Raw genomic sequence first — 19896 nt, 5'->3', positions numbered from 1 at the left:
TTTAGGTCTACGTTGTATAGCTAATGGACCTACGATGTTAACTTCTGCTAATTTCTAGGTTATCTGATCTCTACTTCAAAAGAGGAGGGCATATGCGAAAAAATTTACAAATAGTTTTTTTTTTGGTTATCTGTAACAATTTCTTTCATAATTGATTATTTTCTCCTTTTCTCCGTTTAATTTTTATTTTTCTATATGTTCCTATATTTCGGGAACTAGATAAGAGAACGTTCTGGATATGTGTTCTTCATGTTCCTGTTAACACAAGTCTGTTTTCATGAAGTCAGCTTACGTTTTGCATTGTAGTAGAGGAAATGTTAATATTTTTCAATGTCTTTTCGTTGTAAAACAATGAAGTCACTAATACTAATAAATTGTGCTCAATAATGAATATAGTCACAATAAAATTTATCGGAAGCATGGATATTAATTTTATCTAAATTATTAGCAAAAAAAATCTTACTAAACTGTGATTACTTCCGACAAAATAATCTGTAAATCCATCATATAAGCATTATAAGCATTTGTCTTCCTATAGATTAAAAACATATTATAAACTATAGTAAAACAAATGCATTGGGAATTTAAAGCCGGAATCATGTTTATATATCTTGCATATTTTAGGTTTATGACAATGAGTTCAAGTCATATGTTACGATATATTGTGCTGCTGCTTTATCCTGTTAGAGAGAATTTTCTGAATACGAAGTACGAAGTAAGCCAAATGGAAGTAATAGCAAAATATCTACAACACAAACAATTTGAAAGAATAAAATCTCTGAACATAAAATTGTGCTACATAAAAGCAAAGCAAGGATCTTCGAACTACTGCGGCCATAAACCAAAGTTAACAGGTATCGAAAAGCAGTGGAAAGCGACCCATAATGTGACCAATTATTTGCAGGTAGTAAAAGTAAACGAAAGTTAATACAAGTACATAAAAATCAAAAGAGAAGGTGCAATAAAAAGTGACTAAATTGGGCCGAGGTGTAATAATGATTGTTGGCTAGTTAACCTGTGACAAAGTTTACAAAGGCAGACTCAAGCCATTTGAAAAGCTGAAAAAGTACAAAATATTTTGACCCTCCTCAGATTGCTTGTCGAAAATGCTTTCCAAAAAAATAAAAGATCCAAAAAATTTGCTGTGGTGGCAGTTTTGTTGACAACACAACGGTCAATTTTATAAAAATAAAAAAGTAAAAAACAGGAAATCAAAAAAACCCATAATCTTATGGACCAAACCCAAAAATTGGTTATCGCACGCGTAAATCTGGTTTTATTGTATTTTGGCTGTAGTTCCCATTTTCCATAGATTGCACATACAAAATTGCTGCTGGTATGTGGCAGCTCCATTGAAAAGTATACGTACCTTTCCATCTAAATAGATCAAAAGAAATAAAGCAAGAAAATACAAAATACAAAAAAATGGCGGAAAGAAAATAAAAAATTAAAAGTAGAAAGTATAAAAGAAATATAAAAACAGCGTAGAAATAAAATCTAAACTTTCACCGCGCATAAATCAAGCTCATGCGAAAGACGTGCTACGAAACATTAATATTCAGCAATCGCAAAATCGTTGTCCTGTTTGCATTTCAGACGTTTCTCTTAGAGCCTTCCTGCCAGATACTCCTGCCAGATACTCCTGCTCATACTTGCACACTGCAGCTTTAAGCTGGAAGACAAATGTAGTGAAAAGTATCCTTGCAAAAATAAAAACTGCCAACGAAAGTAAGACAATTGCAGCACAATATAAAGTACTTTTAAGGAAATAATCTTTAAATTATTTATATCATTGCGAAGTGAAGTGGAGTTTCGTTTTCAGCAGGCAGTAGGTAGCTATTCTATTGCCACAATCTTCATATTGTGCACTTCTGAACCTCAGCGAGGAGCATGCTGAATTTATTGAATTTGACTTTAAGATCTTAGCTAATTTTTAAATTTTGTTTACCTTCGCTATTAGGATTTCGATGAGAATTATGGTCGTCTGTTCAAATATGTTCAGTATCCGGAATAATTGTTTGTGTTTGCATTCAGATGATTTAGTATCAGGTTAATATCACAGAAAATAAAATCTAATAAGCTATAAGGGCATTTTAAGTTAAAGGAATTTATGTCGTGTTTAAGAAATTAATTTAATTAAATTTTTAATCCCTTGCGTTTTAAATAAGAACAATGCAGTAAACATGAGCATTACCCAAAGAGTTTTAAATTAATAATATTAATGTCACAATTAACACAATTGATTAATAAAGTGCATTCAGTGATTAACAATTGTTGTAATGTAACTAGTAATGTGTAACTAGTGATGACACTAACTAATGTGATGTGTAACTAGTAATGGAAATGGTACTGTCTGCGATAACTACCACATGTACTGATGGGAGGAGTATCTGGTTCTTACAATGTTATTGAGATACCGACACCGATTAAAATATATATCTCAGTTATCTGTGGTTCCTTTATTAGACTCAAAGAACATAATTTATTTATTTTATTATAATTAATTACAAAATGTAAATTCTTATAAGTAAGACATCTGGATAGTAAGCTAACCTGGAAATCGCACATATTCAAAAAGCGTAAAGCCTTGGGTCTTAAATTACGAAACTTATTTTGGTTCCTCAGCCGAAATTCCAAACTGTCACTCGACAATAAGCTGCTTATATACAAATCTGTACTTAAACCTATATGGAGTTACGGGGCCCAATTATGGGGTACTGCAGCAGACTCAAACCTGGCAATTATACAGCGCTTCCAATCTAAAACGCTACGAATGATCACAAACGCACCTTGGTATATAACGAATGAACAGCTACATAAACAATTACATGTTCGAACAATCAAGGAAGAAATAGCAAGTATTTTAAAGAATTACGCTCAACGCTTATATATGCACCCAAACCCTCTGGTTACTCAACTGATGTCCCCTTCCAATACCTTTACAAGGCTGAGAAGAAAAACATCGCGAGACATTTTAAATATGTATATGTAGACAATACACTTTTATTTTAAATATATATGGATATGTCACTGGGCATAGTCCATACGTGCCTTTCTTTTTATATCGTAATAACCATTATTACGATTTAAATTTATATATATTACTTATTGTCATTCATTCCTGACAGATTGTAATAAATAAATGGATTTCAAAAAAAAAAAAAAAAAAAGTAAGACAACAAAAACAAGCGCTAGCTGCCAGGGCTCAGATATTATAAATTAAATTTTACTGACTAGATTACAGACTTTAATAAACTTATTTGTCAAAAGTATGTTTTTAACAGTAATTGGTTTTTATAAGCAGGTAAATAAAATTTTTGGAAAGATATAAATACGAATAGAATCCAAAGAAGGGCAATCGTTAAGTATATGATCTATAGATGGTGTGCAATTACAGTATCATGACTTTTTATCACCTAAAAGGTGTTCATGAAAAAGGTTTGAATGTCCCATACTCAATCGAATGAAAACTTGGCATTGTTGAAGAGTACATGATTGTGCATACATTGCTTTTAATCCACTGGTATTGAACGACTTGTAGCGATGATTATACACTGACCACTCCATAGCCGTTTCGTCTTCCATTTTTTCGGATACAAGGAAGAGCGAATGGCAACTGGATTTAAATTAGAACGTTTTTACATTCCACAGTAGTTCTCATACGATATTCTATTTTCTGATATAAGGGAATATCGATGATCTGTAAATGTAAATGTAAAAACACGACAGTCAAGACAATTCTCTGCTTATTTAATGTAGACTTAAATATATTATTTACTTTGAGTAGAGAGGTGTATTAGAAACTGATAAGAACCAAATGATATTATTATTGGCCACTGCTACTGAATACAAAGCGCAAATGTTTAAGTTGAGCTATGACATAAACACTGATCAAATAAGAAAATAGATCATATTAAAAAATCCTTTAACATGGTAATTACATACCACATTCTGCTAAATTTGTTGAAACTTTTTTTATAGAACAAAATTGACACAATCAGTATATTCGCAAAGCATTGCTTCATCAGATAATCAGTTTTTCTGGTTGACGAACAGTGTTTTTTAAAATAAATAGTCAATCAATTTTGAAGAAATTCGTACGGGAGCGCTAGTCTAAACTTTTCAACGCTATGACTACATATCAATTCATATTCATTGATATCATTCCTATCTACTCATATCAACGACATAACTAGAATATTCTGTTCAAGCGGACTATTTCTATTCTCTGAAGGATTGGGAAAGCTCAAACCATTTCAAAATTTTTGTGTGAGTTTTGTTTTATTGTTAGTTAGTTAGTTGTGGTGGAGGGAGGACCGAACCCTCCTTAATTAGTTAAGAAAGCCGTTTTGAATCCACAAGTCCTGGTAATGGATTTATACTAAAGATGGATAATAAGATGGGTAACGGGCAATAAAGAGGAGATCAAGCTAGAACTAGCCAGATATATTTATATAGGCAAGAATATGGGCAATGCTAAGGCTACAGATATCGCTGAGTGTATTGAAGAAGGGAATGCGAGATTTTTAAGCCTAATTCTGGCCAAGCCTGGACATAGATACAACAGGTGTTCTGATGTTCTTTCTTCGATAGCTGGTAGATACGCATTGCAGGAGCTGTCACAGGGTAAAATGTGTTTTATAAAAAAATAAATTCTCTGCATACCTAATTTCGATTTCTTCGATTTCTTGTTAGCACTCGACAAAATGAAAGAAAATTATGTTCAACCGACGTGTTTTTGAACTGTGTCTTTATATCAAAGTTTTTATTCATTGGTAAGATCAATATACTCTAGCGCACTTAACTTGATACATTTCAGTATATGTCAGACTTGTTGAAAACTTTAATGAAATTAGTTTAATAAATTAAAAACTCCTTTGAATTGGCTACTGAAATTGCTAAAATTAAAAAACTCTTAGCAATTTAATAGAATGAATTTTTTTTTAAATATTTTTATTTTTATTATTTTTAGATTAAATCTCAAGACTTTTCTCTTTTAAAGCAATTAAATATCTTATAAAATACAATTGTTATGAAAAGATTATTCCTTTTATTTGCAAACCAATAATTGGTGTAAATAGTTGTATTACAAGCCTAATAACTGTCTTCTAAAACTGCTACTCTCGACCTCTAATGCACTTAGCATATAACATATCTGTGCTTGTTACTTCTATTTAAATTATATTATGCCAGTGTTGTGTAGCAAATTAGTTCTAAATAAACTTTATTGTTTGCACATTGTCGGATTACGCGAGGTATCACGTAGTCTCATTTTCACTGGTCGCCCCCAAAAGCTATCAGTTTCATTTGATTTGAATTAGTTAAAGAGGAATCTCATTTACTGACCTAATGAAAACATTATTTTGCATGGAAATAAGTTAATTTATTATGTTTGTTAGTTTTCCGCTCGCATTTCGTATTTCGATGCAAATTTTGCTTTAATTCTTTATAGATGAACGCAATTAAAATGATACAACAACTGGTGCTATTGGAGCTGTTGGAGCTATTGGAGCTGTTGGAGCTGTTGTTGTTGCTGCTGCATTTTACATATGCAACATGGACTATAATTGTTATTATAATTGCAGTTAGTACATAGTGCAATGGCAATGCCGCAACCGCATTTCGGTTGGAGCCTGCATTATCCTTGCTTTATTTTACACAGTTTTGCGCTTTTAAATGTTGGCCATTTGGCCAGGAATGCTAATACGCTTTTCATGTTATATGTAAAATTTTTTTAATTTTTTTTGTTTTTGATTTAATTTTCGGTTTTGGTGAAAAATATTTAGTAATTAGGTTATGTTGAATTTTATTAATTTCCGTTTTGTTTGTTGTGGAATCGTAAATTGACTCAAATTGAATTTGCTGTGCACATTTTTGGCAAGCAAATTTAAAGCAAGAATGCGTTTAAAATGTGGTCGGCTCATGTTGCAGTTTCTGCTTATTTTGGATTCAATGGAAAGCTTTTATTCCACAATTATTTAGTTAAACTTTTCCTATAAATATTTTCACAATATATTACAGATTAAAAATTTTGTACTTTACACGCAAAAGCTATATTAAATATCTGGCAGGAACTATAACATAATTTTTATCATGAAGTAAGCTTAATTTTTTTCTTTTAATAGCGGCTTCAGTGTAATGAACCCATAAGCCACTTCATATAAAATTTATTATAATTCTCAATTCTAAATATAATTTTCAAGATAAACTTTATAATGAATTTGCTTAATTACGGATAGCGTGATGAAACGTTTTTTCTATGTACGGATTAGCATTATAAGTAATGGTTATCATATGATGCTAAAGCGATAGCATTTTGAGTGGCACCTGTAATAGATATCAGTTTCTTTTCCTTAAATTACTCTACAACCAAGCTTTTCTATTTCTTGGAGATTAATTTAAGGAAAAGAAACTGATATCTATTACAGGTGCCACTCAAAATGCTATCGCTTTAGCATCATATGATAACCATTACTTACTTACTTACTTACTTAGTTGACGATTACAGACGTGGGTCGTCCTTGGCCGCAACCTAGCCTGATCAGTGGGTTGCTGTCATTTTTGTTATTTACTTTGGTTCCCAAAGAAACAAAGTCTCACAACTTCGAACTTATAACCATTACTTATGATAACCATAACATATCATTACACCTTATTGAGAAGGCCTGTATTAACAGAATAGCGACTTTGGGTATCATATTACATTCTTGTATGAACGTATTTACCATCAATTCAGTTGGTGAATACATATTCTCTAACTTATCGATTGCTTCACGATTGTTTTGGATATCATATAGAAAGCGTTGTGATGTTTCTTAATAATGTTAAATCGTTTTTTTAAGAGTTGTAACATCAATTTTGCTTCGTGGTCGTTCCAAACTATTTAGAATGCTTTATGGCTATACCTACTTACAAGTGCCATAATACAAATTTGTCTTTTGTGTAAAGTGTGTACATAGCAACGAGAAATCGTTTTCCAACATATAATGAAGATATTGATTTCTATTGAAACCTCTTTAATAAATAAATTAAGTGCATGTTCGTTTTGTCTGTAAATACACAGGTTCATGGTTTAAAGTTGGCAGGGTTTAATTTCCGGACAGTTGGATTTTAAAAGTTATATATAAATATAATTGAACCAAAAAATGTTTCTAAAGGTCACTAATGATGGATACCTGGTAATCTGAAACAGCAGGTATAGTCAGGTTAAGTAATTATTTGATGAAAGATGTTTCTTTTGGAGGTTCTTTTGTATTGGTTTTCATTAGGTTCTATTACAACTCTTTTCTTTTTAAAATGAATTTTTTAATATAGAATGTATGATTCCTAAAAAAAGATTTTAAGTATAAGTAATCACCGTTTCATTGATGCAGTTACAGTAATAAAATAATAATTTATAAAGTATATTAAGAAAGAATGAGCTATATCGTATCATAATAATTTGATGAAAAGTACTTTGTATTCAAGTCACATATATTAGAAAAATCTGTGCCTTAATCAATACTAAAATAATGATATTACAATTAGATCGCCCCTTGACACACGGGATCTGGGTTTAAATACCAATCAAGTCTGGTTCAAAAATATGCTCTTAAACACGCTTTAACAGCAATAGAGCACGAAGCACTTGCTTTCGATATTATTTACCAATCTGTGAAGAAGTGAAGCAAATTTTTGTTTAAAAGTAAAAATAGAAATCCCAATTTCTAATCTAGAACAGATAGAATACTTGTCCAGTTTTTTATTGTTCACACATGTAACATTCTTTTGAGAAGAAAACAAAGTTTTGATGAGAAAAAACTGCTAATATATAGTTGCCTTAAAGGAAATTAAGTAAAAGTGCCAATATTGAAAATTTGTACTCTTTTTTATATATTTTTTTCAGTCTGATCATTTAGTGTATTCTTTTTAAAATTAGTAATTTTTTTACTATAACTTCATTTTGTAAACCAATTTACTAAGTATTCGACCACAACCTTCTCCCATTTACAAATATTATAAGCAAAAATTTCTGTCTACAATTGCTTTTCACCAACCAAAAATGCTCAAATAAAAATTTCTTCATAGTGAATATATATATTATTTTTTATAATTCTTACCTTTTTATATATATTCGAAATAAATTTCATTTCAAGTTGTGTACAATCAAAATTTTATTGCTTATTTGTACGTAATGTGCGCAGCAAACTGCTTTGATTTGGTACAAAATAAACAAGTATAAAAAGATACAAATATCAAATGAAATCCCAAATGCGACCCAACAAATGTCGATGGATGGATGGAGTTCAGATGAAATTTCGAAATGAAAATGCACACACATGAATCGCAAATATTTCCAAGTGTGCTCAAGCGTATTTTTTAATCAGTTTTTGTAGGTGCGAATTTTATGTCGGAGGTGTTAACCGATTTGATTTTTATTATTCATCTGCAGTGGAAGTGAAACATATTTGCAATAACCGTGATATTCTGCAAACTCCATATGGCATCCATAAATGTTTTTCTCTTTTTTCATTTCAAGTGAACTTTAAACGCTTTTACCCAGCATTTTTTTCCCACCAGATGAGCTTGTAAAACTTTTTACTAAGTTTATTAAAAGTTTTTTTTATTTTATTGCTTGGAGACTGATATAATATATACATTCCATTGGGATATGCTGAAGCAATAAATGAGTGAATTCAAATGTTATTAGTGCAACTACGTACATTATAAACTATATTTTATACAAACCAACAATCTGTCAAAATATATAGGAATAACTATCTATAGGAGAGAATATTTGAAACTTACTTTATAAATTAAAGGAGCAATAATGGAAACCTAGTCATAAATATGAAAATACGAAATAGGAGTCTGTGCAGTAATGTAATAACGACATTATCCATGAAAGGAAGAATAGACTATCAATCCATGTGTATATGTCACATATTTTGTATCGTGTTTAGGTATAATAGAATTTCCTTCCATTATATGAATTGGAAGTTAAGTTCATTCCAACAGATCTATAAATTCTCTACACATAATATTAGTGTATCATGCTAAACTTGTTCAGTTCTCTATGAAAGTTATACTCATTGTATGTGAAAAAAGTTAATTAGTTAAGTTGCTTGTAAATTCAGAGTACAAGGAATACGGCTGTAATCATATCTTGATGGGAAGTTGATGACCACAATGTTTTGGGCACCATTTTTTGCAAAGCACTTTGCATTGTATATATCGCTTACTTTTTATTTTTTTAAAAAGACTTTTTTAAAAAAAAATGTATGGACACTTATATGTGTTTTTACTCTGATTAAATTTTTAAAATATTGGCACGAAATGCATTTTAACATAGCATATAGATCAGCTTTCAGCGGATCTTTTATGTTCCCTAAGTTTAAAAAGTGATTAGAAAAAGAGCTAAGAGTCAACTTATCGGCGATAATAAGGTGCACATATAATATAATATATTACTCGAAAGGCTTGAAAAGGTAGGAATATCATAGTTTTAGGTTATGTACATCATTATATATTCGATTTACACAACAAATTGATATACATAGCCTTCTATTCAGCTCTACAGGTGTGGTTATAGTAAGCACTGGCACTGTGCTCATTCACATGTGCTACAATTTTAACTTACAAAAATTTACTATATGAATATTAAACTATATAATTTTCCATATCTACGCTTTTCTTTATTACTGTAATTGTATTTTCTTACTAAGAGTTTAAATTTTCACATTGTTGTTAGTTTCACTATAGCTTTCCATCTTAAACGACATTTATTTCTCATTTTGAAGTAATTTGATCTTAATAAGATAGAATCACATCATCGTATCTGGTTTGTGTAGTGGCCTGGGCATAATAAATTTTTGGAATCGTACTTCTGGTGTATTTAATAAACTAATTAAAACTTCCCGTATTCGTTAGGGTATAAAATGTGTAGATATTAAAAATGCAACTAAGGAAACAAATATGCGATACATATACTCGTTAAATCAACGCAAGACGGCATCAAGACATTTGAACCGATTGTACGTAATAGAGAGGGTTCAATAGGGTGTAATGAATTTCGTTGCCTAATTTACGCATTATTTGTTGACTTTAAGAAAATCTTCGACCGCCGGAAAGAGATAAGAGAATTAAAGCAATGTACGATAGCTTATTGGTCAGCTCCCTGAACCGTTTTCGGTGAAAACCGGCGTCAACAGTGGTGCATTTCATCTCCTCTTCTCTTCATATTTGCCTTAGATAAGGTGCTCGAAAACCTTGAATATCCTTACGATTTAACTTTTTTAAGCCACAGATGCACCGATCTTCCAAATAATATCAATAGAATAAGCACTAATGCGCGTTACGCTGGCCTTGATTTTAATACGTCAAAAACAAAGGTTATGTGCAGCGGCTCCACCTACAAATCGCACCTCGTATTCATGAAGCGTGGTCTGTATTTGCTCAATTAAACCCTATATTTAATTTAATTAATTTACTATCTGTACAAAGTCACACATTTTTAACGGTATGTCAAGTCCATCCTTTTCCGCTAATTCTTCTTGGAATGATGTGCCCATAAACATTCAAAATTATTTTAGTCTTAAGTTGATTGTAGAAGCCTATCCTCTAGATAGGAGAAAAAAATATATATCATTTAAAAATCGTCAACATAAAGATTCAATATTTCTTTACAACTAATGAAGATGGTATTTTGTCTATTTGTTGAAAGGAGTAAAATGCCATGGTATCTTAATAAACTCGCTGCTAGAATGCAATTGTAAGAACTCTTTCTTATGTTCCATAAATATTATAAGTACTCCACGAATGCTGGAACCTCCACGATCCTACGACGGTGGTCACCACTATTATGAAGCAATTGATAAGCTTTAATAAAATTATTCATTATTGCAAATGATATCACAACTGTTTAATTAATAATTTCTAACCTAATCTAACCTGAGTTCGTAGGAGTTGAATAATATATAGTATCGGTATGGTATAAGACATTTGGAACTGAAATAACAGTAGCATTAAATTCCCATAAAAAAGGGAACAATCCTTTGAAAAAACAAATATGAAAGCATTTTTATTTTTAAAATAAAATTTTATTTCTAATACCCATTCATGCATTTAAATCAGCAATTATTTTTGTGTTGTATGTTTTTTTGTTTTTTTTTTTTTTGAAAAATGCTACGTCAACAAACACTACAAATTTATCAAAACAATAATTTTAAACTTTTGTACAAACAAAAATTGACGTCATCATTGCAAGTTCGATACAAAGTAAAATTTTGTTAACAGAATTTTGCACATTTAATGGTCAAAAAATAAAAAGAATAATTTATTTAATTTTTCGTTTGTTCAAAAGTTCAGCCCTGACTCTAGCTGACCTTATCGGGGCTCATAAAACAGGAAATAAAATTTCGAAACATTCATGTTTGATGCCATTTTTTAAGCCGAGCAAATTTATTAGAGGACGAATTCGGTTTCGCTGGTCAATTTTCTGTTAAATGTCACCGAATTCGAGTGGGCGTGAACAAGAAAATCGAAATGAATCACTGTCCATGGCTGCTACAAACGGAAAACAATAAAAACTCAGGGAAAATTAATGAAAAATGAATGAAAATTAACAACTGTTAAAATTTTTTTATTATTTTTATTTTAGTTGTAGTTGTTGTTTTATAATGTTTTACTTAAACTTGTTTATAAAAACGATTTTATTTGTATAAAAATTTATTAGCACAAATGTTTTTGAAGCTTAAAATGAAAAATTTTTTATTTTCTTTTCTAATTATTATTATTTTTCTTTTTAAAATAAATATTCTCACGTCACAAAAGTCATTAAATAAAAAAAATATGTAGAAAAATATTTGTGCAAAACAAATTGTCTTAAAGTTAAAAGTGACCTCACTCTACTCTTGCGTTAAAAATTACACAGAAATCGAATGTTTCCCGTGCTTAGTCACCGAAGAGTTTCTTGCCCAAGTCCATCATTCTGTGATTGCGACATACACGCAATGCATCAGCCTTCTTTAATACAGCCACAACATCTGCATTCACATCGACAAGCTGTGACAAGAAGTCTTCATAGGCGGACTTAACATTCGCTGGTAAAGTGCCGATTTTAACTTTCTTTAATGTTTGTACTATACCCTCAGCCCAGCCAGATTCGATGGCGAATTCAGATATCCAAGGTACAAGTGGCAACACACCGCACATGGTTTGCATGCCCAAGAACCAGAGTTCGGATATTTCCATCCAGTGCTCCTTATAGGCTATAGAAACGACTAACGCAGTTGGATCGATGGATTCATCAATATTGTAAGCATCCCAAAGGAAGCGTATAGTTGCTTGCAGATAGCGGCAAAATGAAAAATCATTCTTTTTGACTTTATGCGCCTGTTGCTTCAGTAAAAGCAGACCCAGCACTGATAGATGTCCATTCATTACAAGATTATCGGAAGTGTCTTTTAGCTCAGGTAAATTTTCAACTACAAACTTAAGTATGCTAGCAAATAAAGGTGAATCTTCAGCACGTTTGGGTTCCAATACAGTGAAATTCATCAAAATGTTACATAGAGAAACAATGGCTTCACGAGCATCTTTCATTTCTTCTAGTTGTTTCGGTGTAGGTACTGGATCTGGTTCATTCATACGTTTAAGACGTTCAGCGCGTGGTACAGGTGGCCGTTTGTAGTGCGCAATACTAAAGTAGAACTCTAATAATTCCAATAGAACTTCGTCCTGCTTGAAAGTGAAAATAACTTTACGTGCATCATCTTCTACAGCCAAATGACAAAGTGCAGGTAGCATAATTCGCAATACGTCAACTGGTTGTTCACCTTCCCGACTACCAGCGCGCCATGTTTTCAAAGAGTGGAAAGATTCATTTGCCACTTTGAACATAAAGGGAAGAAGTTTGTAGATTGCAGGACGCATTGCTGTTGTTTCTTGAGCTAACCAAGCAGATAATATGCGTACAATAGCGAAAATAAATTTGCGTTCACGTGGCTTGTCACTATCCTTGATCTTGTCATTAGAGACACGTGTCAACACAGCCAACACTTGGTTAAAAGCACCTTTTAATGCTGTATAAGTAGTTTGCTTTTCTTTTGCATCCAAGTCGACCTGATCACTTGCCATATGTTTTATGCAGAGCTCCAATATGACAAAGCAATTGGTTAGTAAATCAGAATTCTTAAAAGTGGTTTCCAACTTCTTCTCATCCATTTGCATGCGTACTTCAATCGCAGCTAAACCGAGTAACACCAAAAAGAAAGATTTCTGTTCATCCATAAATACCCACTGTATACCAAGTACTTGCAATATAGTGGCAATCAATTGCAGTGTTGGCTCTCTTTGCTTGGGACCAATTTTACTCTTTAGTATATCACCGCAACCTTTAAACAAACTTTCAGGCCAAATTTCACCCTCCAAAGAGTTGAATACAACATCACGCCGACAAGTTTTTAGGATAGATGACAAAACCTTGCATAGATCGTATTTACGTTCACTATGATCAGTTTCCATATCCAACGCTATACGTTGAACTAAAGCATGGAAAGGTTTCGGATCATCTGACCAAGACTCAGCACCGAATTTATCCACTAAAAGTACAATTAAATGCAAAGCTTCGTCTGTTTGGAAACTTTGTGCAGAATAGATTTGCGACATTTTCGGTATGGCACCCATAGCCAACAAAGCATTTTGTCCCGGTTCGTAGGTAGCAATACTTTTCAAGCAACTGTAAGCTTCACTAACTACAATTAAATTATCATCATAATCATCATCATCTGCAGTTTCAACAATTTCCAATAATGTTGGTATAGCTTCTAACATATCTTTATGTGTCGCCAGTTCTTCTTCTTGACAGAAGCAAGTCAATATCGAAAGTGCAACACTTTTGTAAACCAAAGGTGGGCAATCATTGGGTAAATCTTTGGAGCTCAGTAGCTTCTTTAGAAAATTGAAACCGATTGCTTCAAATAATAATTTTTTCGCGGCCACTGTACAGTCCTTGCCCTTCACCAATTTCGTCACCATAAAAAGTGCAGCGAACTTTTCAGTATCGCTTTTAGTGCCCTTTAGCATACCCGCGCACTTCTTGACGGCATCCGGAATTTCGGCCATTTTATTCGTTGAAATCTTCTAATTGCACAGTTTTTTCTTTCGTTTTCGTTCACGCTTTGTTGCGTTTAATTTTATTTTTGGATATAATACTTCTTTATGTATTTATAATTTTATATAGAACAGTCTATGCTTGCATATATATGTTAATATATATATGTTCAAGTATATATATTTAGTACCACAGTCTCATATATTTTCGATGCAAAATGCTAATTAACGAACTACACTTGCCGACGCGCTCTCGTAGACTGATCTGCGGAAAATCTTTAAGGCAGCTTTCACAATAATTTTCAAAATTTTCAATCTTTTTGCTTTTTATTTCGTGTTAGACAAAACCTACTCAATTTTTATTTATAAAAATAAAAAATCATTGGTTTGTTAATGTGTTAAATATTTTTAAAATACATACATTTTTGTGAGGTATTGCAGACTTGTATGTATGCTACACACATTACCTGATAGCACTTTTTTTTAATAATTAAATATAGAAAATTCGAAACACATATTTATATACTTTATATGTCAATTTACTTTATATATTAAATACTGTAAAAATACTTTAGTCAAGAGACAGGTTTTAAGTATTGCATATTAATTTAACTTACATCTCCACTGTTATTACTTTGATAAACAAAAATAAGAAATTAACAAATTAAAATTAAAATAAATTAATTTTTAATTTTTTTGTTTCTAAAAATTACAAAAAAATTTAAAAATTATTTTATAGATATTATATATAAATATTATAAATATATACGTAATATATACTACGAAAATTGCTATTGCTTTTTATTCATTAGTTTAACATATTGACATATTTGCAATAATTAGGACTTTTTCAAAAGAAACACGATGGAAAACTTAAGAATTTTAAACTTAAATTAATTTAATTTAACCCTGGAGCGGCCGCCAGGGTTAGTTTACATATACAAAACATGCTTCTTGAACCCACTAAAACCACTTCTTAGGAATGATTATGGAAGATTGCAGCCGCGTGCTGTGGATACAACCCCTTTCTAGTAATCAAGAGAGAGAAAGAGAGAGAGAGAGAGAGATTATAGCAAGAGGTTTAATACCTAGCGGACTAGGGTCATCTAAGCCAGAAAGCATGGGCGTAAAACAGGGAAATTGGGTGTTAGTGAAAAGGGTGGGATTAAAACATGCTTCTCATTAGTTGCTGCCTTTTTATACATATGTGTAATATACATATAAGTGAAAAAAAATGTTAAATATTTTTTAAAAACTAATAAAAATTTTTTACTTATGTTTTTTTATGGGTCTTCTTTTACCTCCAACTTCATGTAGATCATAATGATATGGTACAATTATTCCACACCTCAAACTACTTATTTGATATATTCCTGGAAATAGAAAAATGATTATGCAAAGTTTGGAGGGATTCCGATTTGCCTATAATACCCAAATTCCATGTATAAAAGACTCCGTCTAAAGAACTGTTTTTTCATTTTAGAATCACAATTGGTTCAGTAAATTCTAAGTTTTGAATCGAATTTTAATTTTGCCTCACTCTGCGAGGATTCAAAATTGATTTTGGTGCACTCATACCCCATAGAATATGAATATTTCATAAAAAAGTGGGTTCCAAATTATTCAAATTTCAGTGTGATTTAAAAAAAAAATACAGTCCTATTATTATAGTTGTTATGGACGACTAAAATAGGTCGCGTAGGTGGATTCAGAAACCGTAATCCTGAAATTATTTTAAAGTTCAGTATATATGAATTTGGAGTAGACATGCCTAATCGAAAATTTGCATTCTTTGATGAGAAATAAAAAAAATGCATTCGCCAAAGACGTTAATCTCATTTCCAGTCAAATTCTTCAATTAAAATTATTGTGAGTAGAGAGTTTTTAAGGTATTAATATATTGCAGTGATAACTGAAAACCCCATTTAGCAAAATTAAAATTTTTACCTAGAGATATTATGTATTATTTTTGAAAAATATTGTTATACAGAAAGATATATTTATAGCAGTATCTGAGTAAATAACAGGTTCGCATCACCTGTGAGAAGACCACAATATCTTATACCTATGCAAATAAGAATTCCTTTGAGTTTTGTAGTTTCCAAATTTTTTATACAAGTAATGATTTCAACATAGTGTGATTTAAATGGTGCAGTGTGAACTCTCTGTGGTAGTCAGAAAAATGATTCCGCAGCATGGTTACCTTTAGACGTCATTGTAATTTTTTGATTTTATATTTTACTACATCTCCGTCTTATTACCATATGAACTTTGGGAATACAAAATCTTTCTTAATTGTTAGCCTATTATCATTTAAAATTATAGATTGTTATACAATATTATATATATTGTATATTAGGCCCATTAAACTGACATTATAAACTATATGAACATTTTATTGGAAAACTATATATAATTATTAAAGAAATTAGATAAGTTTTAGTTATTTTTAAGTAGAAGAAATATAAGAAAATACATATATCGCAAACTATTAGTACTCGTAATTGAAGTGAAAGACCTAATCTAACACACAAAATAGAAATTGTAGCGTCACCCAAAATGTGAGAAATTTTTCCTTTCGATTTTCGCGATTCTCACGCGTACGTCATCGACGCCGGTGTAAGAAATTCTCTTCTTCTTTTCAGCTCTCTGTAACCACATATAAGATCTCCAATTAATTCATTTTTATATATATTTAAAAGAAAAAAAAACACATTTTATATTTCCAAATTTTCTTTACTTTCATTTTGTTTTTCCAACACATTTCGGAATGTTCTCTCTAGAAGTCGTTGTCTCGATGAAGACACGTTAAGTAGTCGTGCATGCAAGAACATATGTGCAGATATATTTCTCTATGTTTATAGAAGATCGCGTACATTGCTTCTTCTTATTCGTATTCTTCTTCTTCATGTTTGAGCGTGTGTTCAGTGCATATATGTGGTCATGTATGTGCATTGGTTCCAAAATTACACTTCGTACTTTCTGTTTGGGGTGTTGGCTATACAAGCGTGGCAACAGCCGCATTTTATTTATTTTTAAGATATTTTACATTTTTAATTTTGATAAAAATAAATGCATAAACGCTGCATTTTGCTTGAAACGTAAAATATAAATGGCAAATATAATGCGATTTAAATCAAAATTGATAGAATTAAAACAAATATTTTATTGTTACAAATTTATATTATTTTTGACTTGCATTATTGAAACTTAGTCATTCATTTTATTAAGCATTTGTATTAATAGTATAGATTAATATACACTTAAGTATTTGATTTAAATGAATATATAATTTACATATGGTAATGTTCGTGAAAACTGCTATGAAAGTTATGTTTTTTAATAATACTCTAATAATTATTTTTTTATTTCAGGTAAATATTTTAAATAGGTTGTGATACTTATTTAAAGAAATGTTTATATTTCTAAATATATATTACATATTTTATAATATATTATATTACATATATTATAATATAAAAATTGATTTGTTGATTCAATTCAACAATTTTAATACCAATTTATTTATAAACTTCAGTAATTTGAGTTCGTTCATGGTCCGGATTAGGAAATATAACATAAATAACAAATGTTTGATTCGAATCATATGTTTTCAACATGACTATTCGAGAGTCTAGTGAAATAAATCCAATGTAATGGTTATATGCACACTCACATGAATTTTTCATACTTTGTTCACTATTTGCTTATAAACTTTGTTATATATCATGTGAATCGGTCACTTCAGTTATGGATTTTTAAAACCAACTGTGAATTATTGTTCGATCTTTATTTTATATCTGTTGTTAAAATAAAATAACTCCCGTAATCTGAATGTCTTAATTAACCAAATTAAGCCCAATTTTATGAGATCCTGATAAGCAAAACCTTTACAATTACAACAAGACTTGTTTGGGCAAAAAGTGTACGTCATTTGTAGTCAAAATTGGAATTAACTTATTTCTTATTTCAGAAATAGCTTAATTAATAAAAGTTTTAAAATAGATTCTGTTGTTAAAACAATTATATGCATACATATATTAGACTTCTTCCTGATTTTTAATGTGACTCCCGTAATCTGAGAGTATGTATAATCTAAATTGAATCCAATATATAATGAATCCGGATTGAAAGATTCAATGTAAATATAATAGGATTAGTTTGGGCAAAAAGTACTCGTCGTTTTTAGTCGAAATTGTTATCTATTCAAGTTTTATTTAAGAAATATTTTTACTAAAGCAAATATTTCTCAGTTTCTTCGATTGTTTCTTGTTATATTTTCATCAAAATGATTAACTTGTTATTTTTAATTCTTCAAATTCTAAGACCCCGTTTCATAAAATAGTTATTAGCAAAAATGAATATATATGCAACTATAATAATGCCACAGTTCAACATTTCTCAACAAAATCGAAATCCGCACAGGAAAAATATTCAATATTCAAAATATTTTCAAGCACCGATCCCAATATCTTCCCAACAAATAATAATGTTAAAAGGGAAAATAAAATATTTAGTATGAATTAAAATTGTTTTTTTTTTTTAAATTAATTTCACTTTCCATAAAATTTTTATATTTATTCAAGAAATTTGTCAACTTATCACATCATTTCATTATGACTGTTTTTATTTAAAATATGACTGTCACGTTTTATTGGTTAACTCATTATTTTTTACATTAAGACTGAAAAGTTTTCGGAAATTCTCATTTAAAATTCGCGCGCTGTATATTTTTCGATATTTTAAGTTTATGTAGTTTGGCAGCACTGTCCTTAATTACTATGCCAAAAATGAGCGCGATCTGTCAGACAGTTCGTTTACGGCAGCTGTTGAAACCAGTTCACCTCAGTAGTGCGTTGCGAAATGTCTTCGACGGTCGTACGACCGTCCTGAAAGGCTTTGTACCACTCATAAACTTGAGTTTTCGATAAAACTGATTCCCCATAAGCCTTTTGTAGCATTCGCAACGATTCTGCACACGAAATTTCGTTCGAAACACAAAATTTGATGCAAACTCTTTGTTCAATATTTTTTTCCATTGTTTTTTTCGCAACGCACTACTGAGGTGAACTGGTTTCAACAGCTGCCGTAAACGAACTGTCTGACAGATCGCGCTCATTTTTGGCATAGTAATTGTCCTTAATTTCTGCCAAACTACATAAACTTAAAATATCGAAAAATATACAGCGCGCGAATTTTAAATGAGAATTTCCGAAAACTTTTCGGTCTTAATGTATATCGCTGTTAATGACGGATATGTTCTTTCGGAAGCTGAGATTTAAAATGGGAATTTATTATTCTATTATTGTTAAGTAGTTAAGTTTTTAGTGTGTACTAAAAACTGAAAGTGTCAAAATTTTTAAAATTAAACTAACAATTTACATTTTTTTATAGCGAAAAAGTTTTTTGTTTAAGAATTTTTCTTCCTCCGAGCTGTAAACTAGTAGAATCTTTATGGTTCCTGCTTATTATTATTTCCTTATATTTTGCTCATATTTTACAGTCCCTACTTTTCAAATGGAAAATTATTGAAGCAATAAAAATACGCAACTTTCTGTTCCTCTACAATGTAAAACCAATTTCACTTGTCTCGCATTTTCATGCTCTTTACGCATACAATTTTCCTTTTATTGTCCTTATTTTGTTCGCTAAAGTGTTAAAGTGTGAACTACAAACAACAGAAGTAGACGAGATGGTGCTTTTGTTGTTGTCCGGAAGTTTTTACCATTAATGAAAAAAGTTGTACAAAGTACAAAATATCATATGATCTCATCATTTGATTTGTAAAATAATTTATTTAAATAA

General features: G+C 30.8%; 1 protein-coding gene across 1 annotated transcript; it reads right to left on the bottom strand.

The window, feature by feature from the left end:
• Positions 1-11780: 11780 nt before the first annotated feature.
• Positions 11781-14211, bottom strand: LOC119685967 (neurochondrin homolog). The gene has a single exon (XM_038100397.1). The coding sequence runs from the start codon at positions 14101-14103 to the stop codon at positions 11932-11934; it is 2172 nt and encodes a 723-aa protein (XP_037956325.1). The 5' UTR covers positions 14104-14211; the 3' UTR covers positions 11781-11931.
• Between the last annotated feature and the right edge of the window lie 5685 nt (positions 14212-19896).

This window comes from Teleopsis dalmanni, chromosome 2 (genome assembly GCF_002237135.1).
Source record: "Teleopsis dalmanni isolate 2A chromosome 2, ASM223713v2, whole genome shotgun sequence".
Lineage (NCBI taxonomy): Eukaryota > Metazoa > Arthropoda > Insecta > Diptera > Diopsidae > Teleopsis > Teleopsis dalmanni.
The sequence above is the reverse complement of the archived record's forward strand: the minus strand, read 5'-3'. Positions and strand labels throughout refer to the sequence as shown.